Below are 27,915 nucleotides of genomic sequence, written 5' to 3'. Positions count from 1 at the left end.
CACAGGCCCCTCCTGCTGCCCCAGCGCCTTGTCACCCAGGGGCAAACAGGCACAGTGTGTTCTGCAGGCTTCCACACCCCTGAACACAGCCCCCTGGAAACCTGCTTATGCCACATTCCCCCCTTCTTCTCAGTCTTTGGAGGTGGAGGATGGTGAAAACCTCAGGTCTGTTTCTTATGTAAGAAAAGTAAGGTCCAGAGAAACTAGATGCCCTGCTCAGGGTCACAGAGTAGAATGAGGTTCTGGCCCTGGACCTCTGATTCAAGTCCAGTGCCCATTCCAATGGGCCAGACACCAACAGCACGCAGAGCTCCTTCCTGGCATCAGCTTCCTACTAGGGTTCAGCTTCCCCATCTACAAAACGGGGTGCTAGAAGTGGCCCTAAACAAGTCCAGGATCTGAGCCTCACAAGATAAAGAAATTAGGTGGTGCTTCTGGGAAAGGGAGGAGCCAAGCCTTTCTAGACTGCCAACTTCACTGTCCCAGGAGGAAGACTGTGGCCAGGGAGGGGCTGCATGGTCACAGAGGCCCAGCCACTGAAGGATGATGAAAGGGTGGAGACACAGGCCTGGCCCACTCTGGCCTCAAATGTCCAGGAGGGGATGCTTCCTGCCAAGTCCTGCTGCCCAACCTTCTTCCACACACTTCTCGGAGAAAAAGCTTTCTACAAAGCCATTTATTTTTCCCAAAATACACCCCCAGTTAACAAAATTCCTCAAAGTCCCACATTTAAATTAGACATGTCACCTCTTCCATTCCCGGAGGAAGGAAGAAATGTCAGCGGGAGGACATCAGAAGCATTCTGGAGGCTGGGGGCCGGTGAGAGACAAGCCAGGAGGTATCCTCCCAGCTCCAGAATAGCACCATGGTAGGGGGTTGGTGAGGGGTTGCATCCCTGTGCCCTCCCGGCCCTGCCCCATCCCCAGGCTTCCCCTACACTCCTGCTCTCACCGGGTACCGTGGCTGCCTGCCCACCTGCTCCCACCTGGAAAGACTTCGGAAACCATTAGATTCTCCGACTGTAGCAAGAGGCTCTGCCCCGTCTCCAGGTTGCTAACCCTACCCCCTGCTCTGGGGAGGGAATGAGGATGCAGTGGGCATGAGGTATCCAGCAGGCTGTGGGCACAGAAGAGGGTACTGTAGGGAGCAGGGCAGGGGCCTACTCGAGAGCCACAGACTGTAGCGGGCAGGTATCTGTCTCCTCACAGGTCCCTAGTTGAAGGAAGATCTCCTTAAAGGAGGGGCCTATCTTCTCACACCATGTCCCAGGTGCCCAAGGCAGTGCTGACACCCTACGGATGTTTGCTGAACATGACTAGAATGGGTGAACAAAAGGAGAGGAGGGCAAAGCAGGGGGCTAGGGGCTGGCCCCCAGGGGGCCCACAGAGACACCTGGACACCCAGTGTGACCAGCACGTGCTTTCCGTGGGGAGGCAGTTCCCAGGGCACAGCCCAGGGCACCACGGGAGAGACTGGGCCAAGGGAGGTCCCTACCTGTCCTGGCACGTGTTCCAGCACATGCACCTGTGTGCCTCTGCGGGCCTGGGGGAAGGGCTCTGTCTTCACTTAGTGAGGGAGGGAAAAGGCTGGGGCCAGAGGAAGGGGAGGTGGGAGGGGAGACGCCTGTGGACTCGAGGAGATGCTGAAGCTGCAGTGTCCCTGTCTGAGGAGATGGGCTTGCAAGGAGCCCAGGGTGGGGGAGGGTGGAAGAAAAGGCTGAGAAATGAAAACTAGTGTATCAGGGCCACTGGAGAAAGAAGGCCAGGGGTGACTGTGTATCCTGTCTTTGGAGAAATAAGGCAGAGGATCAGTCTGAATATTGAGTCCTTTGGAGAAAAAGAGGCAGCCAGATGGTCCGTGCAGCATATCCATGGAGAAATAAGGCGGTGGGGTGGTGTCCGTAAGAAACCAGACAGCAGAATGGTTTATGTATCGTGTCACTGGAGAAATAAGGCAGCAGGATGACTTGGGAATCACATCCATCGGAGAAAGAAGGCTGCGGGGTCACTCTGTCCTTCAGAGAATGAGCAGACCTGCTGGAGTGGGAGCCGTCTGTTGAGGGCAGGGCTCACACGGAGACCCCAGACTGGAGCAGCAGCTCCCTGGCCCGCGTGGTCAGGCTAGTTCTTGTCCATCATCTGCATTTCATGATGGAAAGAAAACATGAGGGAAAAAGCATTAAAGGCAAGAGTTCTACTCTTGGGCGGCTCCAGAACCCCAGGCGCATGCTCACACACTTCCGGGTGCGGAGGGCGTGTGGGAGGGGCCACCGCAGTCTGACTAGCAGCCGCCCCCCACCCTCCTGCGCTCATCACGGCCCTGGAGGCCCAGACGGACACAACACAGGAGCTGGGCATCAGACAGACCATGGGGCCCCCAACGGAGGCTGCCTAGTCCCCGCCAGCCTCTCTCTCCAGCCCCACGGCTGCCCCCCCCCACACCTTTTCCAACCACTTTCACTGGCACACTTGTCCCCTCCACTCTCCCCCTCCTTTCTATCCCCCTCCGTCTTTCCTGGCTTGGCTCCCTCCCCTGCACTAGCAAGAAATCCTGTCCAGCTCCCCTTTCCACGCTGCTGAGTGCCTCTGGGTCTTGTCTCCACATGGGGGCACCAGTGGACTGGCCCCGCCACTCCCTGACCTGGCGGGGGCTCGGAGTGTGTGTGATCCTGCCGCTCCCTCTCCCATTCTTTGGGCTCTGTCTGTTCCAGGAGAAGTAGTACCAACCCCCACCCCTGCCGCCCCCGCCCCAGCCTCCGGGTGCAGCCTCTGTGCACACAGTGTGACCAGAGACTGGGGGGTCAGCCTGACCCGCTGGGAGCAAGACGGGGAAGCCCACTGCACCCTGCACCCAGGCCATTCTCCTGCAGCTCTCTTCTAGAACCAAGCTGACATTTTCATCTCCATCTGCTCAATCCTTCTATGCCTCATTCAGTTCAGAACAACAAGGAGGCAGATAACTTATCTCCATCCCTCCAAACCCCAACATCGACCTCTTACTGCCATGGAACATTCTACAGCATTTAAAAGGACTTGCTTTACCAAGCCCTTCCGCATTTGTCACCCTGCCTAGACCTCACCACCATCTTGTAAGTGTGGTGTGCATTCCACTCATGAAGAAACCTCCCCGAAGGTCAGAGGCAGAGACTAGACCCAAGGTCTCCCCTCCTGACCCCAGGGCCTCTTTCTTCTGCCCAATGCTGCCTTCCCAAAGCCCCCTTTACTGACTGTTGTGAAAGTCTGAGTCTACGATCCTCCCTTATCACATATTTTGTACAGGTTTCTGAGGGCCCCATTGCACCCCCGCCCCCCCACCGCCCTGTCCTGGCCTCTGAAAGTTTCCTGAAGACAGGGGCTGCATCCTTCCCTTCTCCTCTAAATGCAGGGATGAGCATCCAGGAATTCAGTGAAAGTTTTCTTTCCTGAAAGGGACACCCAGGCCACCTGAAAACGTTTCCATAACCTTTAGCAACCAACTTTGATTTTCTAGGTGGAAGCCACTCACATTGAGTGGCAAATCTGCTGCAAGGAATGTTTTGTTCAAAATACACACGCACACACATTTCCACACAAATACGCATACATAGATGTCACTGTTGGTTACTTTCAGTAAGAAAGAATCTCACACTTATTTCCAAGCAACTACTTCCTACTGTAACCACCGATGTTACGGAATACAAGTAATAATGATTGTTAACATTCACTAACTGCCTACTACATATCAGGAATGTGGATCCCCAGCCGAAAGCCATAGTCCCTGGCCTCCCCTGAGCTCAGGGTCATGTGACTAGATCCAGACCAATGGACCGAAACTGGAGTAACAGGAGCTATTTCTAGTCAAGTCCTAGAAAAAAATAGTCCCTCCTTCTCCTCCCTCCCCCTTGCTTCTGGAGAGGGCATGGGAGCTGGAACAGCCAGCCTGGACCCAGGGATGGAAGTTCTGAGTGGAAGAGGGCAGAAACCAATAAATGGAACCTAGTGCCAGGACGTCAGTGGCCTTAAGGTCACCTACGCTTAGACTGTTCCAGGAGAGAGAAAAAAATCCCCGTCCTTGTGAAGCCGCTGTCACATCTGCACCCACTTAGAGCAGCTGGGACCATGGTTACTCCGCCCTCTGCCATTCCGCCAGAGGAGAGTCCTGGCTGCTCTCCTGGGGAGGGAGCCTCAGGTCACCAGTGAGCCTGCGATGGTGACCCCCACCGCCAACCATCTTCTCCCACCTCCCGCACACAGATGGGCCAACCCAAAGACACCATCTCAGGCACCACATGTCTTTACCTTCTTTGCTTTCAGAGTGTTTCAGAGGCCGCAGGGCTGCAAAAAAGGAAGGAGCACACAGTGAGGGGGGACCGTGGCCAATGGCGGGGTCAGGAGTCGGGCAGAGGAATGGGAGCTGAGAAAGAAGTGAGGCGACACGGACTGGGAGAAATTGGGAGGATGAGGGCAACCTCCCAGCCCCAGGGAAGGGGCCCTAGGCTGCTGTCCTAAGGCCCAGCTCCACTCTGTATCCTGCCACTCCTTTCTCTAGGCCTCAGTTTTCCACATCTGTACAATGGGAACAGCTACCCTGCCCTCCAGTGAGCTAGAGATATGGAAGTACACCGAGTCTGTTCTGCAAATAAGGGTGACGTGAGAAGCTACAGGAGGCTGCAGCCGTTCCCAGGTCATGAGGTCATGAGGGGTCATGAGGAACAGAGACTGAGAAAATCTCTAGGCCATGCTCCACTCCCTACCCCCTCCGTCTGACAACTACATCTGCCTCTGAGCAAGGAAAATGAGGCCTGATCCCAGGGCTATCGCCACACCAAAGGCAGAGAGTTAATTGGCATCATTTACAGCAGTCCCCAGGTGTCAGTCTCCCGCTCTTCCTTCACCGGGGGTGGGGAGGGGACCGATGTCAACTGACACTGTCCCAAATGGCTCCTCGGGAAGCTGGCCCAGGAGCCCCAGGAGGGAGGGCGGTGAAGCCTCCAGTAGCCACGAAACACCAGCGCCACAGCACTTACCCCAAGCTGGGCTCTAAGTTGGTGTCTTCAAAGCACCATGCCCTGTGCAAACCACCCCTGGGTCCAGTCACTCCAAAGAGCCTCTGGTGTCATCAAGGCAGGGTCAAGAGAACATTTTACAGAGGGACACTGAAGCCCAGAGCAGCAAAGCACTGTGACCAAAGTCACATAACCTCTAACCAGAATGGGACTGTCTTAAATTGTGTGCCTACTAACAAGGCTCCAAGCTATCAAGCATGGACCAGGCACCAGGCCTGGTGCGAGGCCTTTTATATACATGATCTCATTTAAAGAAGCCCACACAATCTATGAAGTAGGCAGTTATTAGGAGGAAGCCAAGACTCAAAGATGAAGAAACTGAGGTCCAGAGAAGCAAAGTGACTTGCTCCAGGCCGCTCAGTCCACAAGCGGCAGCTGGAACTTAAACCCAGGCCACCCTGTCCCCTGAGCCCTCCTTCCCCTAGAAAGCCACCAGACCCCACAGTGCAGGGTCACTCAGAGTGGAGCTGGCCCAGTTAGAAAGGTCAGGTGGGCAGGAGAGACAAAACAACACCTGGGAGAGAGCCAGGGGAGACCCATGTCCAGGCCTCACACTGAGTCAAGACCAGACTTACCAGGGCAGGAGGCCACAGACCACAGAACACACTGCATCCAAACCCCAAGCAAACATGGTTCCTCAGGATCCTAGAGTTCTCCCCCCATCCCTGCGTCCTTCCCTCAGCCAATAAGGCCCACTCGAAGCTCGGGCTTACCGGTCTTGGATCCTTCTCCATCCCCATCCTGGTCCTCAGCACCTGGAAGAAAAGGACTCCATAATGAGACTTCCTCAGCCCCCAGTCATCCCTGCACATCTCCACCTGGGAGTATGGGAGGCAGCAAAGTGGGCGGAGTAGGCCTGGCTTGTGGTCCAGATGTTGGACAGAGGGTGGGAGCCTGAGACCAGCACAGAGCAGAACCCACCGCTCCCCCATCCGAGTACCATCTCCTCCCCCTCACCCCTCCTCCCAGCCACACCCACTGCTCCCCCATCCACCCACTTACCAAGCCCCCCTACCACCAGCGTCCAACACCCGCGGCACCCACCTAACCAGTGCTCCTGTCCTTCTACCAGCCCCCTCTGCCACCCACTGCCCGAGCCGCCACCCGTCTGTCCCTTCTCCTCTACATACGTACCCTCCTTCCCGACACCCAGCCAGCTCCCACCTCCGACCATCTACTTCCATGTTCACCGGGAAAACCTTTGTGTAGCCGCCTAACCACCCACCGGCATCAACTCCCGACTCACCAGCGTGTGTTCGCCACCCACCACTCCCCAGAGCGGACACGCTTCCCGACCAAGCTCAAACCGCCCGCCTACCAATGTCAGCTCACCACCTGCCAATCACCAAAGTCAACTCCGATCCCAGCCCAGCTAATGGCAGCCGCTTTCAACTCTGCCCACTGGGAGGCACACACACCCTCACACAGGGCCACACACACCATACGGCATTCACACGTGTGCCACTAAATGTCCACGCTCTCCCCCACGCATCCACGCACAGACACGCTCGTGTGACTTCCACGCTCACCATCACACCGCAGGCCCACACATCCACCTCTCAACTCCGGTCCTGCTGCTACCCGCGCTCAGCCTGCCATAGTCCCACCGCGATAGGCATGTTTACATGTACAAGACACATTCAGCCTCGGGGTCACACACACACAATTTGCACACTCACGTTCATTCGGTCACCAGAAAGCGACCCACATGCTGATGCCACAGACACACCACCACACGCAAAGACACGTGTGTGCGCGCGCCCCCTCTCTCCCTCACCTGCATTCTCCTCCTCACAGCTCTGCTTGATCTTTCTCCAGCACACGAAGGCCAGGGCCACCAGCAGTGCAACGAGACAGACAGAGAGCCCCACGGTCACCCACAGGGCCTCAGGAGGGAAGGTCATGGGCTGCCCTGGGAGGGAAAGTGGGGAGAAGAGGAAGAGATGGTCATGCCTGGCCCCTGCGGCCCTGAGGACTGCACACCCCTGGCCAAGAGGTGTGAATAGGTAGCTCCCACCCTCACTAGGCTCCAGCATTATGAAGAGAGCTCACTGGTGTTCCCATGCCCCTCCCCCCCCAAGACACATCCAAGCCCTGATCCAGCTGTAGCTGGTGTGGACATGCCTCAACTTGGCAGGGGCGAAAAGTCTACAGTTGATGATGCTCTAGAACCTTCTATGGTTCCCCACTGACATTTGAATAATGCTTCTATCCTCTCAAGGACCTCTATTATGTGGCTGCTCCTTCCCCTTCTCCAGCCTTTCCTTCTGCATCCACCTTAGGAACCTCTGCTCCAGCCAAGCTGGTGAACTAACCACTCTCTGCGGGAACAGCTGGTGCCTTCCAGCCCCCAAGCCAGTGCTGTCAGGTTCCCCTACTTTAAAAAATGTCCCCAAACGCTCACCTACTTTAAGGTTCACCTCCTCAGAGGGCCCTCCCTGACTCTTCCAGCCCTGCCTGATGATATCCCCTATCTCAGAGATCGGGAGTCAGCAAATTATGGTCTGCGAGCCAGGTCTGTCCTGTGGTCTGTTTTTGTACAGCTTGTTGGCTAATAATAGTTTTCATATTTGTAAAGGGTTACCAAAAAAGAAACAGGAGGAGCAGAAGGGGAAGGAAAAGCAGCAGCAGCAACAGAGATCGTATGTGGCCCACAAAGCCTAAAATATTTACTATCCAGCCCTTTACAGAAAATGCTTGGGGAGCCCTGCATGTAGATGGGGGTGGGAACTGAGGGCGCCATGGTGAGGTTCTGGGTTTACCCCAGAGGGGGAGACTTGCCAGGGGAATGTTTCCGTGAAACGCTGAGAGCCCTTCTGTTAGCTCTCTCAACGGCAGAGGGAGGGGCTCGAGGCACCCGCACCTGGGTCTGGGCCAGCCACTGTTCTGAGCTTGCCAGCCAGCAGCCCAGTCCCTGGGCCCATGCCGAGTCCTGGGCAGAAAGCTTGGGGACCTCAGAGCTAACAAAAGACAGCACTGCTCTCCTCTGTTGTCTGCAGACCACAAGTGCCCAGGCCAGCAGCAGCAGCCAGCTGGGTCTGCAGAAGGCACGGTCAGGGCCGACAGCACTGCCAGGAGAACCTTCGGCAGCAGAGGCCCTGCCAGGGACATGGGCATTTGCAGCAGACATTCCCTCCAGCCGGTATGGTTGGCAGAGCTGCTGCTCAGGATGTTGCAAACAAAGGGACCCATCACCCAGGGGAGCGGGAGAGGACAGCAGCTGAGACGAGGGGCCAGGAAGGCCCGTCCATGAAGCCCAGGAAAGAAACACCTGGGGATCCGGGCACGGCCCTTGCAGCAAAAGAGGGAGAAGAGCCACCAAAATACTCAGGAGGAGGGAGGATGTCTGTCTGTGTTCACCCCCTGACTGGTGTTAGCGCCTGAACACCAGCCAAACTGGCCCTGGAGTAAAGAGCAGGGCTCGGACCAGGGTGTTGAGGCTCCACTCCCAGGCAATGCTCCATAAAGCCCCTTCCATGCACATAGCATGCTCGATGTCACGAACCTCTCCAGTAGGTGTGGGAGAGCCCAGGCTGGAGGACTGACATTCTGAATCCTAGAATGTTTTACCAGGCATAAAGCTGCCTGAAGCGAAATACAGGCCAAGGGCTCCAAAGTAGGCCAGACCTGTTCTTACGAAAACAGGAGGCTGGGTGGTGGGGAGGAGAGAAAATTAGGCTGAGAGGCTAAAGGTTGGATTCTGGTCCTGGGTCATTGGCTCACCACTGGGTGCTGGAGCCAAGGGCCACACACCCCTGTGCATCTTCTAAACATGCAAACTATTGCATTTACTGTTTATCCAATTTTCAAAGAGGTGCCTGGCCCCCGAAATAGAGCCACTGTTCTAGTCTGCAGACTTGGGAAAGTTCTCTCTTCTCTCTGGGCTTTGGTTTCCTCATCTCTGAAAGCACTTTAAATGTTAGCTACTGAAGTTTAAAATAAAAGTGTTTTTCTCTTAGATGAGGTAAGCGTTCTCCTTACCATTCCATTGACACCCATAAGCCCTTTATGTACAGCGTGGCAAATACCCAGTTCAACCCCGGGGGCAAATGATCACAAAGTCCACCTGCCCTTCGAGGCTCTCTCAACTCCCACCTGTCCCTGGAGACTTCTCCCGACTGCTCCAGCCCACTCTGGCCCCTGCCTCCTTTCGCAGAAATCTTCCCTTTCTCTGTCAATGTCACTCTACCTGGTATTTCTTATTCTCTCAGGAAACCCACCGGGGGTGGAAGTCACAGGAAGGGAGGACAGGACAACCAGATAGACAGAACCTGCTGTCCTGATTCCAGAGGCTGTGGGGAGGCCCGTGGGAAAGCTGAGTTGCCTGAGGGGCTGAGGAGCCAACCTCATGTCCCAACACGGATGGAGACTGCCTCCCTTGGCCTGAGTGTGCGCCTGAGCTCTCTTCACGCCCCCAGGCACAAGGAGCATCACTGAGGTGAGCAATGCAGGAAGGGAAGGTGTTTGGGCTGGGACCCCAAATCAGACCCCAAGCAGATGGAGGGAATGGCCAAATGGGCGACATCAATCTGGTGTTTGGCCACACGGGGGCAGCAGAGATTGCCTGGGTTGAGAGCTCCGCTCTAGAAGTGCGGACACCGTGGGGTCCGGTCCGGAACACCTGGAAATCCCTAGCTGTCTCTCACGGCCTCAGATCAGACGGTGCCATGGCTCCAGCAACACGTTCCCGTCCCCCGAAGCAGTTGCAGTAGGAAAGCCCTCCCTCACCATGCCGCGTCTGCTCTAGGACTCCCTGGAGCACCTCCAAATTCCGGCAGCCACTCCCCTTTCTGCGTGCGGAGCACAAGTACCCTCTACGGCGCTCGTAGGAGGGCCAATATTATACATGACTTTCACCAGCTCCTTAAACCAAGTCCCTCAAGGACTTCTCGGTGGAGGCTTCTGACCACCCCGATCCACCTAAATTCTAACTCAGGGTCTAGATAAAAGGCAGCAGCTCCCTCCATCTCCCCGGCTGCTCACCTGCCTCCTGCCTACCTGTGATGGTGACCGAGCCGTGCGCGTCCTGCCGCAGCACAGGGTTGCGCACCAGGCAGCTGTACGTGCCGTTCGCGCCCAGCACCACCCTCAGGACGCTGCGCACGTCGAACAAGCCCTGCTCGTTGGCCATCTGCGACGTGGTCACGTTGCCCGTCAAGGGTGCGCCCTGCCCGTCCTGCCACAGCACCTCGGCCTCCGGATAGCCCCGGTAGCTGGAGCATGTGATGGTCACCGTGTCCCCGGGCCGCAGGTCCTTGCTGGGCTCCAGGGTCATGCTGGGCTTCGAGTAGGGAGCTGGAGTGGGGCAGGCGGTAGAGCACAGAGGTCGAGGTCAGTAAGGCAAGGACGGGGCGGGGGCAAGGGGGTGTCGCAGTGGAGGAAAGGACACCTGCAGGGCTAGGGGTCAGCAGTGGGGCTTGAGTTGCGGGGTCAGTGGGGGCGCGGTGGGTGGGGAGGTGAGTGACAGGAGGTGAGTGACGCAGCCCGCGAGGGCGCCCCCTGCCGGCGCTCACCCGCCACCTGCAGGCTGACTGCTGCGCTGCCGAAGTCCCTGATGCTCACAAAGCAGGTGAAGCTGCCCTCGTCCGCCACGCGCACGCGCTGCAGCCTCAGCGACGCGTTGCCCTGGGCCAGCAGGTCCGGGAAGAGTGCGGTGCGGTTAGCGTAGGCGCTGCCCTGGTCGCGGCCCTCGGCGAAACTGTGCACCAGCTGTTTGGTGTCTGTCAGCTGCCAGATGAGGTTGAGCTGCGCCAGGCTGAAGCCGGGTTCGGGCGAGAAGGAGCAGCGCAGGGTGGCATCGGCGCCCACCAGGGCCACCACGGGGTCCTCGGGGACCTGGACCTCCACGGCACCTGGGGGTGAGGTTAGATAAGACGGTGAAGGGGGTTGGGACGCTCCGGGCTACCAGCCCACAGCCTCTCAGATTTCCTCCTTCATTAACCCCCAGTTCCTGTCCCATCGTTCCGCTTTCTCTCCAGACCCAAAAGCAGATAGGGTCTCCGGATTCCCAGATGTAGAGTCCCCCTAATCTTAGGACAAGAATCACTGAGGTTGACCGTTGACCTTGCCCTGACAATGCCTGTTCCTGGCAGGGGATGGGGGAGGTTTGGGAGGGAGAGGCCGGGGACAGCATCCAGTCCTAGCAAAACCCCCCTCCTACATGATGGAGCCTTCTCCTATCCTAACTCTCTTTCCAGGGGTTTCCGGAGCCCTGGAGTCAGTAGCCCCGGAGAGTGAGGAAGGTCCGTGATGGCTGTCCTCGGCCCCTACCAGCAAGGTAAGGCTCCCAGCCTAGTAGCCCTGTTTGCCTTTCCCGTCGCCCTTGCTGGGAATTTCACCCATCTGGGAAACGGAAGGTAGGGAGCTAGATTAAAATCCTGCAGCCCCTGCTGATAGGACAAGCCTTTCCCTCCCTCATGGGGACATTCAGGCACAAAACAAACCTATGGGGCTTCTGTGGGGCGTGATGGTGACCGAGCCGTGCGCGTCCTGCCGCAGCACAGGGTTGCGCACCAGGCAGCTGTACGTGCCGTTCGCGCCCAGCACCACCCTCAGGACGCTGCGCACGTCGAACAAGCCCTGCTCGTTGGCCATCTGCGACGTGGTCACGTTGCCCGTCAAGGGTGCGCCCTGCCCGTCCTGCCACAGCACCTCGGCCTCCGGATAGCCCCGGTAGCTGGAGCATGTGATGGTCACCGTGTCCCCGGGCCGCAGGTCCTTGCTGGGCTCCAGGGTCATGCTGGGCTTCGAGTAGGGAGCTGGAGTGGGGCAGGCGGTAGAGCACAGAGGTCGAGGTCAGTAAGGCAAGGACGGGGCGGGGGCAAGGGGGTGTCGCAATGGAGGAAAGGACACCTGCAGGGCTAGGGGTCAGCAGTGGGGCTTGAGTTGCGGGGTCAGTGGGGGCGCGGTGGGTGGGGAGGTGAGTGACGCAGCCCGCGAGGGCGCCCCCTGCCGGCGCTCACCCGCCACCTGCAGGCTGACTGCTGCGCTGCCGAAGTCCCTAATGCTCACAAAGCAGGTGAAGCTGCCCTCGTCCGCCACGCGCACGCGCTGCAGCCTCAGCGACGCGTTGCCCTGGGCCAGCAGGTCCGGGAAGAGTGCGGTGCGGTTAGCGTAGGCGCTGCCCTGGTCGCGGCCCTCGGCGAAGCTGTGCACCAGCTGTTTGGTGTCTGTCAGCTGCCAGATGAGGTTGAGCTGCGCCAGGCTGAAGCCGGGTTCGGGCGAGAAGGAGCAGCGCAGGGTGGCATCGGCGCCCACCAGGGCCACCACGGGGTCCTCGGGGACCTGGACCTCCAAAGCACCTGGGGGCGGTGGGGTAGGGTAGTGAGGAGGGGTGGGGCCTGGGAGCCTCCCTAGTCCTCCCCCGGCTCTGGGTTAAGTGCAGGCCAGTCCACCCATCCTTTAAGGCCTGAGACGCAAAGCAAAGTTTATTACCTGTGGTCCTCATTCAGTCAACAAGGCTACAGCAAGCACCTACTATTGTCGAGCAAGCTTACCTTTTAAAGGGAGGTAGGGACAAACTAAGACACAAATTCTCATTAGCATGGGATTAGGGGTATGAGAGACATAAATAAGCCAAAGGATTAGAGGTGGTCGCTTTTCAAATATCTCACTGTGGCTTTTCACATAAGTGTGTTGTCTTTATTAATTAGAAAGGGGAGTCTAAAAAGGTATATATCAAGTGTTAATAGTTGTTTCCTCTGAATGAGAAAGGATCACAAGGGCTTTCTCTTTTTTATTTTCCTAAATAAACATGATTTGCTTTTATATCCGAAGGAAGGAAGGCCCACACCTCTCAACGGGGCAGTGAGGCACATTCTTACTAAGAGGATATTAAGTTGAAATTTAAGGGAATGAGAAAGAGCCTGACACGCAAAAAAGCCAGTGTAAGAAAAGCCAGTGTAAGAATATTCCAGAAGGAATAGCAGGTGGGAAGGCCCTGAGGCAAGATTCAGCTCCCTTAGTGAGATTACCAGGTAGCTGTCCACTGTGGCCCGAGAGTCTGGATGGGAGGGCTTTGCAAGACCAGTAAAGAATGTAGTTTGCTACATGCAATGGGAAGTCACTGCAGATTGAGGGGGTGGTAATCAGGCATAATCTGCCTAACAGTGCTTACAGCTCACTCTGGCTGTTTGGTTTAAGAACTATTTCAGTTCGGTTTGTAAGAAGTGACAAAGTTGGCTTAGCTCCAGAGGGTGACAGTGGTGTTGGAGCACACGGGACAGAGTCAGGTTTGTTGGTGAGGGCCTGCTGATGAATGGAAGGTGAGGGGAATACAGGAGCAGGAATCCTGGAAGCCTACTGTCAACTCATCCCTAGAGCCAGATTCCCCTTCGTCCTCTGCCCTTGATCCTGTGGGTTGGCAAGCCTCCTCACCCAGCCACCTCTGCCTCCCTTCTAGCTCTTCTTTTAGAGCCCTGGGAAGTTAGTGAGAGGGGGCGGCTTCCCTGAGCCTTTTCTTTGGGGAGACATGCTCCCTACTCTGGCACTGCCATTCTTGGGTAAGTGGGTGCTCTGGGCACTAGCAAAGCAGGAACACTCAAAAAACGTAAAAACCAAACAGTCTTGATACAACGCTGACTGGATATAGCACCCATTAAAGGCTTCTTGCATTTAGAAAAATAGTATTTTTACTGCGAATTACAGGGAAAGGCTATCATGATCTTTCCCGTGTGTAGAGGTCTCTAAAGGTCTTATGCTGGCCCTGGATCTCTCGCTGCAACCACATGTCCCAGGCCGCTCTCCAACTGGTGTCCCTTATAGGGGGCATTTAGGAATGTAACCCAAGGAATCACCCAAAGCGCTTCAGAGAAATCAGAGCAGCCACAACCAGAGTTGCTCCTCCCTATGACCAGCAGGTGGCACCAGACACTCAGCTTTGTCTTCACCTACGGCAGAGGAAGGCAGTCCTGCCCTCTGCCAGGGGCTGGTAAGGATTTAAAATAGGATGAGGACGTTGTTATTAAAAATAATGCCGTTATTGAATGCTGACTCTGTGCCAAGAGCTGTGTGGGAAGAGTTACATCATTTATCCAACATGGTTACTGAGCAGCTACTATGTGGCTGGAACCAGTCCTGTCACTGAGGACAGACCCTGCTCTTTGAGCAGAGCGGACAAGAAGCAGATGAATGTACAACATGTCAGGCAGAGGTAAAGGCCAGGAAGCAGCATGACAAAGTAAGGTCGAGGGTAGGGAGAAGTGGTGTGCTGTGTTACACAAGGTAGCCAAAAAAACTTTGCTGAGGAGGTGACATCAGAGCAAAGACCTGAATGAAATAAAGGATCAAGTCATGCCTATGTGTGGGCACAGAAAGTTCCAGGCAGAGGGAACAGTACATGCAAAGGCCCTCAGGAGGGAGCATGCACACTGTGTGTTCAAGATACACATTATCACAGTAAGTGCTCACATGACCAAATTATAGTAGAGGAGATGGGTTAAGAAATGCAGAGTAAGTTGCCTATGGAAACCCGGTAGAAATGAGTGGACAGGCAACAGGGGACAGTGGGAGGACGTTGGCCAAAACCCTCCCCATCCCTGCTACACAAAAGGGCTCGGCAGGAGCCCTGCTGGGAATGGGTGCCCCCCCCTCCCTCCAGCCCCCACACTGCTCCCCTCACCTGTGACGCAGACCCACAGCGCTGCCAGGGCCGTGGCCAAGGGCACACGCATGCCCACACCCGCGCTGGCCCGGCAACACAGCATCTTCCCAAGAGGCAGCTGACAGCTGGGCTCTCCGTGGTGGAAGGCTGCCCCTGCCTGTGAGGAAGAGGAAGTGAGGCCTTTGTCTCCAAGGGTCTTCCCCAGGCCCGCCTTCACTTCATCCCCGCCCCCTAACCAGCTCAGGGAAGTCTGCAACCGCCCAGTGGCGGGTCCTCCCTTCCACACTCTACAAGGCTCCCCACTGAGGGCTTTTTTTTTTTTTTTTTTTTGAGACATGCTGGCAGGAGGGAACTGAGTCACTGGGGAGGTTAGACCAGGGCACACTGGGCAGGGGGCAGCTGGGACCCACCCCTTCAGAACTGAGATGTTGGTACAACATACGAGGAAGATGAGGCAAGGTGGCAAGTAGAGGCAAGGCTGGCCGGCCCAGGGCAAGAATGTGCGCAGATCAGTTTGCTCAGTTTGACTCCAGACGCCAGCTGGTGGGGAGAGTAAAGGCTGAGGCGGGAGCCAGACGGAAAGACAAGCTGAAAGGTCTGAAGCTTATCCTGAAGGTAACTGGGAGCCTCTGACAGTTCTGGAACAGGAGAAAGGATATGGTCGGAGCTGTGCTCCATAAAGACGACTGTTAGCATCTGCAGGATACAGGAGAAGAGATAAAGCAGGTCTGGGTGAGAACAACAGCGTTGGAGGGCGTGGGGAGAGAGGAAGGGGGCAGTCAGGCCAGCGGAGGTTTTGAGCCTCATGAGAGGGATGGGCAGTCACTGAGACAGAACATGGAGGTGGTCAGTGTTGCACGTGTGAAGTTAGCAGTGTTTGTGCAGACACCTCCCGGAGAGAGTACTAGGAGGCAGCTGGTATCAGGGGATGGGGCCCAAGAAAGAGCACACTTGCTAATCGGACACTCAGAGGCCAGGTCTGGGGCGAACACCAGAGGCTGGAGTGAGGCTGAGTGAGAGGCCGTAGAGGAGACCTCCCTGGGCCCAGCCCTGCTCCTGATCCTGGCTGCCCCCTCACGGTGTCTGACCCGGGGGGCTGAACCCACCTTCACCCCATCCCATAGCTGCTGTCTGATTGTTCCCATGTCCCAGGGAAGCCACATAAGCAGTGTGGACTTAGCTATCCAGCACTGTTCAACAAGAACAAGGTCGAGGGTGCTTGGATGCTTAGTGGGTTAAAGCCTCTGCCTTTGGATCAGGTCATGATCCCAGGATCCTGGGATAGAGCCCCACATCAGGCTCTCTGCTCAGCAGGGAACCTCTCTCTGCCTTCCTCTCTGCCTACTTGTGATCTCTGTCAAATAAATAAATAAATAAATAAATAAAATCTTTAAAAAAACAAAACAAAACAAAACACAGTTGAGTTGACGTTTTCACAACCACCCAGGGAGACAGCCAGATCCACTCAGTCCCATTTTGCAAGAGAAAAAAATAAAGCCCCTGTAAGCGAGGTGCCTTTGGTAATGTGATATAATCTGCTAGTTAGCGAGCTGCCAAGGCTTCGGGTTCCAACCGCCTGCCGCGGCTTTCTGCCCTCCCCGGAGCAGACCATCATTTTGGTCTGGGCACCAGGCCTCAAGCCTTCCAGTCCCAGGCAAGCACACTCCGGGCCCCGCCCCGCCCCGCCCCGCCCCGCCCCACCCCACCCTGCCCCACCCCGCCCCACCCCCAGCAGCTGGGCTGAGGGAGTCCCTCAGCCAAACCGGGTGCATCCTGCACACACCCCCCCCCCACTCCAGCTGTCCACAGTGGGGAAGCCCTGAATAGCCACTTCCTTCCCAGACACTTCCGGTCCAAACCCAGAGGCCTCAAAGCCTTGCCGCCTGCTGAGTCAGCAGGCTTGCTGCTCCATTCATAAAGGCACCCTTGGCGGGCACCACATCCTGCCTACAAGGGCAACCACTGGCCAGAGGAAAAGCTAGCAGGCTGCAGCTTCTGTGCTGCGCCCCCATCTCTACCCCCATCCCCACCCCCAAAGAGGCACTAGGACCTAAGGATTAAGAAGCTTCCAGATTCTAAGACTCCTTTTCTCTCTTTCAGCCCCAGAAGAAAACCAAGGCCTGTCTGTTCTTCCCAAGCTACCTCCCTCCTTCACCCTCCCACGGCTGCTCATGCCTGCCACTCCCACCCTGACCCTCCTGTGACCTTCCTCACTGGCCCTGCTGTCTGAACTCTGCCCCTACAAACCCCTCTCTCAACAACGTCTGCTCTCAGGACCTAAGATAGGAATCTGCTCACAACCTTACCTGTGCTCAAGAACCTTTCATGGCTCCCCATTCACTATAAAAGTAAAGTCACTTTCCTCTGCCTGGCACTCAAGACTTCTCTTATGAGATCTCCATATGTCAAGCTTCTATTCACCAGGGTCTTTGGGGAATGCCTGCCACCTCCATGAGTGTGGGGGAGGTCAGGGAGCACCTCCCTCCTGACCAGACCTAGCAGGGCTCCCCAAAGGCCAAGCTGTCCCTCACTCCAGAGGGAGAACGAGAGGATTTCCAGGGGTGGGCGTTAGGCTTCCCCACTTTGGTTACCTTCCTAGACTCTGAACCCAGCAAAGTTCCCACTGTCATGGTTCACGCTAGGGAAAAACCTGACAGCCTAGAGCCAGGAAGACCTGAGCATTCCAAGAGGTTCCTACCCCAACAGCTGGGGCCCCAGGGACTGAGAGAGGGATGGAGAAATACCTCTTGGAGACAAGGTGCTGCTCAGGGAATGGGAGCATGACCTGGGAACAGAAAGCCCGTCACAGCTCTTTGGGACAGACAGGCTGCCCCCCCAGAGACACACTGATCTCAGGCTGCATTGTCACCACCCTGCCCACCTCCTCTACAAAGGGGAATTTTCATCCCCTGGCTGGACCTGCCCTGGAGTCAGTATGTACCACCCCTCCCAGTGAGTCACCAGCCAGCCCTCCCTCTTCCTCTTCCTTCATCCCCATCTCAGCCAAATGTGGGAACTCCACGGAGTCCTGCCAGGAAAGAACACACAGCGCCTTGGCTTTCCCTGGGAAGCAGGACTGAGGAGCCCAGGCCACCCTTGGCCTGAAGGTGCAGCAAGTTCATTCAACCCCTGCAGACGTGCAACCACAGAGAAGCCCCCAAGAGAGGACCCAGTATGCGCCCCCATTAAGCCCAAACCAAGAAACAAAGGCCGAGACTGAGGTCTTCGTATAGAGCTCTTGGATCAAGAGGAATTCCTTGCTCCCACCATGACCACCCCATATCTCTTAACCCCCTGCCTCCTCCCAATCCCTGCAGGGTCCATTTGTACAATGCTTCCCACCAAGAGGGCAAGAAGGAGCAAAGCACATGCCAGTGTTGATCTACGCTAACCAGTGTAGCACAGAGGCAGAGCTGTTGCAAACAGCAGATAAGCACCTGGATCAAGCTATGCCTGAAGCGAGTGCACACCGAGACAGCCCAGATACTTGAGCCGATCTTTTTTTCTTCCTCCTAGTTTGGGCTAAGTGTCTATTATCTGTGATCAAAAGACTACTTGAATATACATTCGTTCGTGTACTGAGAAGTGCATTTAACTGTTCACTGAGTACCTGGTAGGCAGGCCCTGGGGCCCGAGTGATGACGAAGCTGTGTGTCTGTCCTCAAGGAGCCTGCAATCGAAGAGAGAAGTGCATGTGAATCACTGCACTTCAGTTCAGGACATTATTAAGGTACAGTGAGGGCTACTTGCCACTACCTGAGACATAATATAACCCTAAAGGTGAGTCCAGAAAAAATGGTGAGCAGCTCCCCAGGTAAACAGGCTGGACAGAGTGGCTTCTCCCCAGCCCCAAGACACCTGTTCTCCTGGCACTACCGGGTGCCTCTCAACCAAATCCCTTTGAAATAGTAGAAAATGAGCCCAAAGTTCAAGATTCAGTCCCAGCTCTGTCACTGCTGTGCAATTTGTAACAGGTAACTTCTCTCTAAACTCTATGTTCCTATGTATAAAAGAAATGCTTGGCTGGATCCTAGCAGAACTACATTAGTACGTTAAATCTTCATGTACTATATCCTTGAGGTCGAGCCAATTAGCTGCCAGGCAGGTCACACTGAAATGTACAAAATGACTGTGGCAGAAACCACTCATTCCCCCCTCATATCTATTCTCTTCTTCTGTAGAGTTTTTAGTTAGGCACATGGCCACTCAACTGAAGACTACAGATCCCAGCCTGCCTTGCAGGGAAGAGGTGTGTCCTGTGACCATCTTCTGGCTAATAGAATGTGAGAGGAACTGATGTGTACAACGTCTGGGTCAGACCCTTAAAGAGAGCAGCATCCCCTGTCTTGTCTCCTCCCCCTTCCCACCAGCTGGAACACAGCCGTGGTGACCATCTGAGACCATGCTGCCAAAGGCAACACTCTGGGGACTTCAGAATGGCAAGACACGAGGCCCTCGGAGAGGCTGCAGGATCAGCCCAGGACGGACCCACACCGTCACATGGGTGAGAATAAGCATCTACTCTAGCGTCACTGTTATTTTGGGTCTTTCTGACAGCATCTGAAGTGACTAATTTAGGGAGCCATCCCTCCCCTCCTTTCCCTCCTTCTCTCTCCTGCTCTTCCCACCCCATAAAAATTACCACTGCTCAGAGCGGTGGAAGGAAACAACATCTAAAATAGGTGTTTCAAAATACGACCTGGACACTATCTCCTCTGAGTCACATGGTGATCCCTGGGCCCGGCTCAGGAGATATTTCAAGGGTAGGCGCGACCTGGCTTGGGAATTGTTCTGTCTGTAAGGGAGTGAGGGGCTGAGACAGTCAAGGAGGTCTTGAAGGCTTGAACAATTGGGCACATGGGGGCACACATCATAGGATGGGGACACCTGGAAATGAAGCACGTGTAGAAGGAAGAACAATTTCTACTGGGCTTGAGCTACACAGAGCATCCACGCCAAATGCCACATGGACTGCTGGACACATGGAGTCAGAGATCAGAACAGGACGGGAGCTACCCATGCATTGGGAGTGATGGGAGCCCAAGTTGGGATCATTGAGGAAGATTATGGAAAGAGGAGAGATCCTCCAACCAATTCTGGAGAATCTGCAGAGGGTAATGGTCACATATCAGAACTGGGTGCCTCTCTCCGGCCACCCTCACAACCCGTCTGACCCCATCAGTGCTGGGTACCACGGGCCTCTGGAAGAAATCCACTGGCTTTGGGGCAGCCTCACTGGCATAAATCTCTGCTTTATCCAGAAACCAAACCCGTCTCGCGTACCGCCTACCGGTCCTCCTTCAACCTTATATTACAAGTCCACCCCCTCCCTGCACCTTTTCGATCTTCTCCCTTGACGAGGCCACCCTGGGCAGCCGTGCCACATTGTTCATCAAAATAACCGAAATCACAGATGATCACATCTGTGGTCAGTGACTGGGAACCATTCACTCTCCTCGCCACAGACCCTCGTCTCTGCCGTCCTCTTCTGATGGAGCTGGGGAGGGGGTGGTACTTTCTGGGATACTTCATTTGTGTCACTATTTATTACATTTCATCCAGTTAAACCTGTTCCATCACCCCAACTGCCACGACCTTTTCTTTTAAATTGTGGCAAAATCCATGGAGTGTGAGGTTGACCCTTTCGACCATTTTCAGTGTACAATTCAGGGGGGGGAAGTACAGTCACAGGGTTGTGTGACCATGCCATGATCTTTTGCAGTATTGTTGTGACAGTTCCTGGCCCCTGGAAGGTGCTTGATAATTTTGTGATGGAAGGAAAAGAAAGAAAAATGAACGTCACCCAAAAAGGTTACCCTCTTTCCCCTGCTTTGTTTCTTGTGGCATTGCGGTCCTCAGGAAGAGGACAGGAATAAGGAGACCCCACAGCACTAGGTTCTGCCTCTGGATCAATGCCCACCCACTGTTCAGGGCTTTGGGATTAGGAATCCCCCCTTCCTGCTGCCACCCAACTGCGCATCACAGGTCTTATCCCCACTTCTGGTGAAGGGCCGGTCAAATGGGGAGGAACCAGGAAGAAAAAAAAAAAAGTCTCCTCTGAAGAAAATAGACTCTTCTTCAAGTGCTCCATTAATAACTGGTTCCAGGATTTTGTCAGGGGTTAAGGACACAATCCCCAATCTGTCGCTCCCAAAATTTGCCGTTTTCCCTGTAAAACCGGTTATTTGCCCATCTCAAGTCTTCCAGCATTCATCTATCCACTCACACGCCAAACATGATGAAGTATTATGGGCATGGAGGGTCAAGCAGTTCCCTGGAGGAGTGAGCCCCCCCAGCATCCTCTGAGAAGAGAGGGACTCTGGGGAGTGGCTTTCGGGAGATGGGGCACGGGAGGTGGTCAGGGGTTGCCTAAGGACGGATTCTGTACACAGTGGGAAACCGTGGAGGGCTACGCCCCCACCCCCACCATCTACCCCGGTTTTCCTGAAATACCCCAAACAGCTTCCAGACATCTTATCTCCAAGTTCACGCTGCACCGGGACAATCAAAGGGGCCAGAAGACAAAGCCATGGAATCCACCAGATCATCACCTCCCTACCTGGCCTGAACTTCAGTTCCTTCTCAACAGCCTCTGCAACTTCTTTCTTTGAGAAGGAAACACAACAGACGCTAAGCAGACCCTCTCTGTCTTCAGCAGTCAGTCTTGAGGCTCTTAGCAACTTTCTTCCACGTCCTTTGTTCTAGAGCTCCTCTCTTCTTTTATACCGATTCCTTCTAATAACAGGGCTCCCCGGTTCTGCAGGGAACCCAGTCCCTGTGATGCTGGTGTGACTGACCCCTAGCCTTGGGCCTCAGCAGGTGACTGGACCTGACTCAATTGGAAACCCTCAGTGACTGGCTCCAGAATGGAGCTGATGAGCCAAACCACACCCAGCCGGGCTTCCCAGGGCTGTTCTGTTGGCATGAGTGGAAAAGACTCTTTCTGTAAAGGTCCGGATAGTAAATATTTTAGACTTTCCAGGCCATCTGATATCTGTCACAGCTACTCAACCCTGCCATTGTAGCAGGGAAGCAGTCATAGACAATGCATAAATGAATGAGCAGAGCCGTGTTCCAACACAACTTTATTTATGGACACTCGGATTTGAATCGCATGTAATTTTCATGAATCACATGATTTTTTTTTCAACCATGACAAATGTAAAAACCATTCTTAGCTGTGGGCTATACAAAAAACAAGCAGCAGAAGGTTTGGCCCATGGGCTGTAGTTCATAGGAACTGGTTTAGGGACACACCAGCTCCACTCTCAAAGACACCCAGCTAGCAGCAAAAATGGGAACCAGTTGGGAACTGGTACATTAATGACGGCGCCTCTGTGTAATGGAGTAGCACACAGCTTTTTAAAAGAATGTATACTGATATAGAAATAAGCCCATGACATGTGTCACGTCAGTCAAGCATACTGTCAACTGTATGACCTCATTTCTGTATTAACAGATGGCCCCATGGCTGCAGGTCTGGTCCCCTACCTCTCTCTCCATCTCAGCATCACCTGTATTTCAGCGCCCAGCCTTCCTCCTCCACCACTGAACCCCTCGGGGTTGGCTCCTAGACCTTCTCCTCAAGTCTCTCTACTATTTTTCCCTAGATGATTTCACCCACTCCCGTGGCTTTAAATATCGTCTATATGCTGGCAACTCCTAGATTTTCTTCCCCAAGCCCACACCTCTCATCTGAGCTCCAACTGTCCCCTAAACTTCTCTTCGCCGGTGACTCACAGGCATCTCCCTCTTCACATGTCCCTCTTCAAACTCTGGATCTCCCCTCCAACCTGTTCCTCCTCAGCTCTTCCCGCTCGGGAAAGGCACCACTCTCCACCCTCCGCTCAAGCCAGAAACCCGAGTTTCTCTTGCCTCTACAGTCCATCACCAAGAACAACCATTCCTGACCCCAAACTACATCGACAGCCGAGCCCCAAAACCAGCCTGTTGCCTGCTTTAGTTCAGCACGCCCATTAAGAAAGGGTTTACTTTTCTAAACGGTTGGAAATCAAAAGAGGATTTCATGAGACACAGGAATCGCACGAAAGTCAAATCTCAGTGTCCATAAATAAAGTTTGGTTGGAACGGAGCCACATTTCATTTACGTATTGTCTGCGGCTGCTTCTGCAGACGACAGCGGAACCGTGCACTTGTAATCCACGCAAAGCCTGAAATATTTACTTCTGGCCCTTGGCAGAAAAAGTTTGCCGATGCCTGATACGGCTTCACCCTCTGTTTGTCTCCACCTGTGCTCTCTCACTGCTTTGCCAAGTCCTTGTCGTCTCTTGCCTGGCTGACTACAAAAGCTTCACTGGTCTCTCGACTTTCCCTCTGTCTCCTCACCCGGTTCTATACCCCAGTCTTGACTCCACACAGCAACCAGAATAACTGCTATGAAAACATAAACTGCATCAGGCCATCACTTCCAAGATGTCATCAGCTCCTCCAGGGCCCACAGAGCCCTACCTGCTCTGGCCTTGCTCACCTCCCCAGTCTCACCTCCTCCCATTTGTCCTTCCCCCACAGTCGCCTCTTCTGGATCCTGCAACAGGGGATCCTCTTCTCGTGGGTTTTTGCAAACACAGTTCCTTCCTCCCGGATGACATGTGTAACACCACTTTATCCCGAGAGCCACCTTGGCAGAAAAGTCAGGAAGCGATCGGCCACCCTAGGGAAGTCCCTGTTACTCATTGCACAGTTTCCTTTTCCTCGTGTCATACTGGACCCTCCCTGACAAGGAACAGTGTCTGCTCTATTGACTATTGTACCCTTGATTCCAGCGAAGACCCCGCACATGGTGAGTGCTCAGCGCAGTGTGAATGAATGAAAGTGACCATGTGTTTAGAGAGAGATGGATGTTTGTATATGGGAAAGGGGTCTGGAAGTGTGACAGTGAACCCAACCCTGGAACGTGGGAACAAGGGCAAGCATCTACTCCTACTTCTTAGTTGATATATTTCTGTGACTTTGACCATGAGTGTCTAATTCTTTCGTTAATACGAAAAGGAAAACAGCAACTTGGGAGATTTTTATAGATTTCAGACCAGGCTCCATTACTCACTTCCTAGGCTCCCTCGGCTCCCATTGCCTCTCTGGGTCTTTGTCTCCTCAACTCTCTAAGGTCCCACCACCATCCTGTGCTCTAACCATGATCACATGCTGGGCTGTTGTCCTCACAAGAGGCTTCATGGGAAAAGTGAGCCCTGGTGTTTAAGGAGATGACTTTGGTGTAGGAGACACAGTTTCAAATCTAGACTCTGCTACTTCCTAGTCATGGGACTTTGGACAAACATCCTCTCTGACCCTCAGTTTGCTCATTTATAAAATAAGGACTTCAAATTACCCTCTTAGGGAGAGTACAGGACAGCTGGGAATAGCCCCCTGTGGACCTTGCTTTTTAGGCCTTTTGTGTTGTTAAATGGAATCATTAAGCCACCTTGCCAGCCCCAGGGTACAGTTTGGGCTCTGGAGCAGGCAGCCCTGGGTTCAAATTCTGCCTCAAAAGTTTTTTTAGACACATGACCAAATATAAATGATTTAACCTCTTTGAGACTTGATTCCTCATCTCTAAAGCAGGAGTAACAACCCCTACTCCACAAGGGCTGCTATAAGAATAAGACCATATGCAGAAAGGACTTAGGAAAGCACTTAGCACCCAAAAGCAGCAGTAACAAATTATTCCTGCTGTTATTATTGCCATAGTCATGCGGACAAGGCCACCTGGGCACCCCCACCCCCAGCCAAGAGCTCCTCTGTCGGGCTATATACATCTAGGTCCCCCCACCCCCAGTGCACATTCCAGTATCTCCCCCGAAAAGCCCCGGTTCCGGGGAGCCCATGTTGACTTTAGGGTGACCTGGGAGCCCTGCTTTTCAGAGGTACTATCTTTTCCTACTCCAGGGCTCCCAATAAAAAATGCTTCTCATTCCCCACTCCTAGCAGGTTTCCCTCTGATACTCTCCAAATGCCTCAGGAAGGCCAAATGCCCAAAGGAATTAGGGGTGTAGAGGAGACATCCATTCTCTGGACCACAAAGAGAATGACAGAGTGGGGGCAGCTGGCTGGGAGCACAACTCAGACCTGGAGGGTTGAGAAGGGCCTCCGGAGGCACAAGGGTGCAGAAGACCAGGCTTCTGGAAAAGCAAGCGCTCCCACTGATACTGGGACTGGGATACCCAGGTCAGGCCTGCCCTCTCCCCAGCTCTCCAAATGAGATCTCTCCCTGTTCTGGGGACGGACAGCAGCCCAGGTCCAGCATGTGCCAGCTGTGTGTCTTTGGGCACGTGACTTCCCCTTTCTGGGCTCTGGCTTCCCCATCTCTACCACGGACCTAATGACGCTCGACTTTGGAGAACTGACATGATTAAACGAGGTGATGCTTGTGAAGCATCCAGCACAACCCCACCTCCAACCTGGAACCTCCGTGTTTCTAGCTGGAACCTCATACTGCAGGGGTGGCAAAACTGGGCTGTGGCAGCCGGGGTTGCCTTGGCCCAGACGTTTGATGCATCTGAGACCAAAGGAAATTTCTCACGGATCACATCAATCAGTTCCCACCCTCCTACTTCCCGCAGGCCCAGGCTATGCCTTCCCCTGCAGCTAGTGCCCACCCCGCCCCCCAGTGCCGCCACCCGGCACTTCTGCCCTGGGGTCTGGAAAGAGGACAGCAATGAGAAGTGGCCACCCACTCAGAGGATAAGCTCATGGGCAGTGACATCATTCCGCCTGCCCTTCCTCCTCCTCTGACCCCATGACTCAAGTCCACAGCCTCAGGCCCGATGTGGTCATAATCTTAGAGGCTGTTTGTATTTGGACCATTTTTCTTCACACTCAAACCCCACATGTCCAACCAAGAACCAGCCAGCAGCAGGCCAGAGATGTGTTCTACAACACTTTCCAGGAGTGTCCTTAGATGCGGTGGAATCCCAACTCACAGGTCTACAGCCATCCTGCCAATCTGACCCCAAGCAGTACTGCTTAGCTCATGGTCAAGGCCAAATCCTGCTCCAAAGAATCAAGATTTATGGCTCCAGACAAGACAGGGCTACAGATTAAGGACTGAGGAGTTCCCCCAGAAAGGCTCAGAAGTCATCCTCACAGGAGGAGGGACACCACCTCCTCAGAAGAGACGATGCTTCTATAAATGTCCTTTCCACAAATGTTCAAGCACCCTGCCCCCCTGTCAGGCATCTGAGCATCTCAGACATGCAGCTGGTCTGCTTCCAGCGGGTGACTGGTCAGAGCTGCAGAGGGCCAGGGACAGGAAGGAACGCCAGCTCCACAAATCCCAGCACCCCTTCCCATCTCAGCCTTGCATTAACACACGCTCCTCACCTCTTACAAGCTGGATGGTCTGATTTCTTGCAGCCCACAAGTCTGGAGTAAATTGGAAAGCTCACTGAAGGCAAGCAGGAGAAACCATCAGTGATGTCACTGAAGAGAGGAAAAAAACCTCCAAACAACAGTCAAGTGATCAGTAAAAGTGTGGCTGAAGCCACTTAGTGCAAAGCTCACTCCCACAAGAGTCCCCTCACCCTACAGCCTGTTAGTGCAAAATCTGACATTCACACCACTGACCCGAAATCACGAAGAAAAATTTCACTGACGTCAGGAGTGTCCTGATGTCAGACTGTGATGTATGTAATACGGCAGAGAAAGATTTCCATGCTCGATAGTTAAAATAAGTGTTAGTGCTAAGGCTCAGGAACTCTAGATATCAGGGAATGTACTCACCCCAAATATTCCCATTCCCAATGAGCTGGAACTATGAGCCATGGCTCACACCCTGCAGCCCCAGAGCCCTCCACCCCGCCCCACCACTCAGATGGGCCCAACCCATCAGACAAGTTTCAGCTTCAATTTCAAGTTTAGACTTCAATTTTTCCCAGCTTCCAAAAGCGTCCCACCTATGTACAGGCCCTCAAACTGCAGGGAAGGCTGCACAGCATCAGATTTCCTAGGCATTTCTGAGAGGCCAGAGGGAACGAGAGGAGGCTGGACTAAATGCAGACCTCTCTTAAAGACAGAATTGCTTCATTACTTTCTAATACAGAGGCCAACAGCTAAAGACATGCATGTAAGAAAAGGACCTGGGCCTTAATTGAATGATGAAATTGACTCATTTACAACTATCCACATCCAGTTTGAAGGCCAATTGTTTTTCTCAATTAGATCAAGCAAACTCTTCCCCTCTTCCCCCAATCGCTCCTGCACTACCATTTGCCTAAGGTTTTCCCTGAGTGATAGATCCATCCATTTCTGAGTCATCTGTCACGCATTTCTCATTAGGGCAGGTCTGGCTTAGAAATAAATCCCCTTTTCTGGCAGTTCGCTGCCTTAGGCCACCAAACCTGCCAACTCCCTGGTTAAACAGCATTCTGAGGGCCTTGGGACACTGAGGTTCAACTCCCCCCCCCAGTGTGTCCCCCATCCTGGGTCCCCACCTTTGGGACACCAAGTTTCCTACCTCCTCTCTGTCCTACCTCCCCCACCATCTCTTGGAGCATTTCAGAGCCCAAATTGCCCCATCCTGCTCCCTCGTGTTCGTGCCTCACCCCCAACACCTATTCACCCCTTCCTCCAGGTCAGCTTTCCCTACCTGTTCTTTTCAGAATCTGTCCCCCTCCCGCCCGCTGCTGCCCCCGTAAGCCCTCCCTTCAGGGCCAATTAGAGTGGGCCCCCTTTCCCAACCTTCCCCCGCAGCTCTCCCTCCTCAGAGCTGGGACTCAGGGTGTTTTCCTCTGCAGGGCCCTCTGGAGGGCCCGGAAGACCCTGCTTCCCCGCCAACCCCCGCTGGCTTCGTTGAGCTTTCCAGAATAATCAACACAGTGACAGATCTGCCCCCACGCCCCTGCAAGCCCAGGGCCCGGGGAATCACAAGCACCCACCAGCCTCCTCCAGGATCTCCCGGGCGAGGGCAGGTCCCACTGTGCCCCAGCCCCCTCGGCGACAAGCTTAGGGCGGGGTTGGATTGTGGCGGCCCCCGCTGCCTGGGGGCCCAGAGCCCGGCTGCGCCGCGGACCCGGGGAGTGGGCCGGGCGCGGGCGCCCTGCGAGGGAGGGCACAGCACGCGGTCCGGCTGCCCGGCACCGCTCGGCCGCAGACAAAGGCTGCCCCCACCCTCGCGGGCCCGCGCCACGCAAGCACTCACCGCGCCGCGGCCGGCTCTCAGGACGCGGGGACGCGGCGGAGCGCTGTCTAGCCGCCGCCGCCGCCGCCGCGAGGCCGGGCCCGAGTGGGGGTCGGGGACGACCGGGAGAGGCCGAGG

At 54.7% G+C, this 27,915-nt stretch overlaps 1 protein-coding gene across 7 annotated transcripts; it reads right to left on the bottom strand.

Annotated features, from left to right (window-relative positions):
- Positions 1 to 661: 661 nt before the first annotated feature.
- On the bottom strand, positions 662 to 27,915 carry CD276 (CD276 molecule). 7 transcript variants are annotated; one of them, XM_044229617.1, is made up of 13 exons: positions 27,799 to 27,915; positions 25,983 to 26,046; positions 18,256 to 18,315; positions 15,056 to 15,283; positions 14,664 to 14,802; positions 12,007 to 12,345; positions 11,488 to 11,802; positions 10,558 to 10,896; positions 10,043 to 10,339; positions 6,822 to 6,956; positions 5,758 to 5,799; positions 4,278 to 4,313; positions 662 to 2,138 (listed from the first exon to the last, which is right to left on the bottom strand). In XM_044229617.1, exons 4-13 carry the CDS (start codon positions 15,083 to 15,085, stop codon positions 2,116 to 2,118), a joined length of 1,695 nt encoding a protein of 564 aa, XP_044085552.1. In that variant the 5' UTR covers positions 15,086 to 15,283; positions 18,256 to 18,315; positions 25,983 to 26,046; positions 27,799 to 27,915; the 3' UTR covers positions 662 to 2,115. The 7 variants fall into 7 exon arrangements, with proteins under 7 accessions (XP_044085552.1, XP_044085556.1, XP_044085553.1 ...); XM_044229621.1 differs by having other exon boundaries at positions 15,088 to 15,283; XM_044229618.1 differs by lacking the exon at positions 27,799 to 27,915 and adding an exon at positions 27,536 to 27,761.

Source organism: Neovison vison, chromosome 13, assembly GCF_020171115.1.
Source record: "Neovison vison isolate M4711 chromosome 13, ASM_NN_V1, whole genome shotgun sequence".
Taxonomy (NCBI): Eukaryota; Metazoa; Chordata; class Mammalia; order Carnivora; family Mustelidae; genus Neogale; species Neogale vison.
This window is presented reverse-complemented; position numbering and strand designations above follow the sequence as displayed.

What these genes read in the sequence shown, in the direction of transcription:
- CD276 (XM_044229617.1), bottom strand. Translation starts at nt 15,085, where the DNA reads ATGTTGTACCAACATCTCAGTTCTGAAGGG. An exon ending in AACATCTCAGTTCTGAAGGG is followed by an intron (nt 14,803 to 15,055) that starts GTGGGTCCCAGC and finishes TCTTCCTCACAG; the next exon opens with GCAGGGGCAGCCTTCCACCA. An exon ending in TGGAGAAGGATCCAAGACCG is followed by an intron (nt 4,314 to 5,757) that starts GTAAGCCCGAGC and finishes CCTTTTTTGCAG; the next exon opens with CCCTGCGGCCTCTGAAACAC.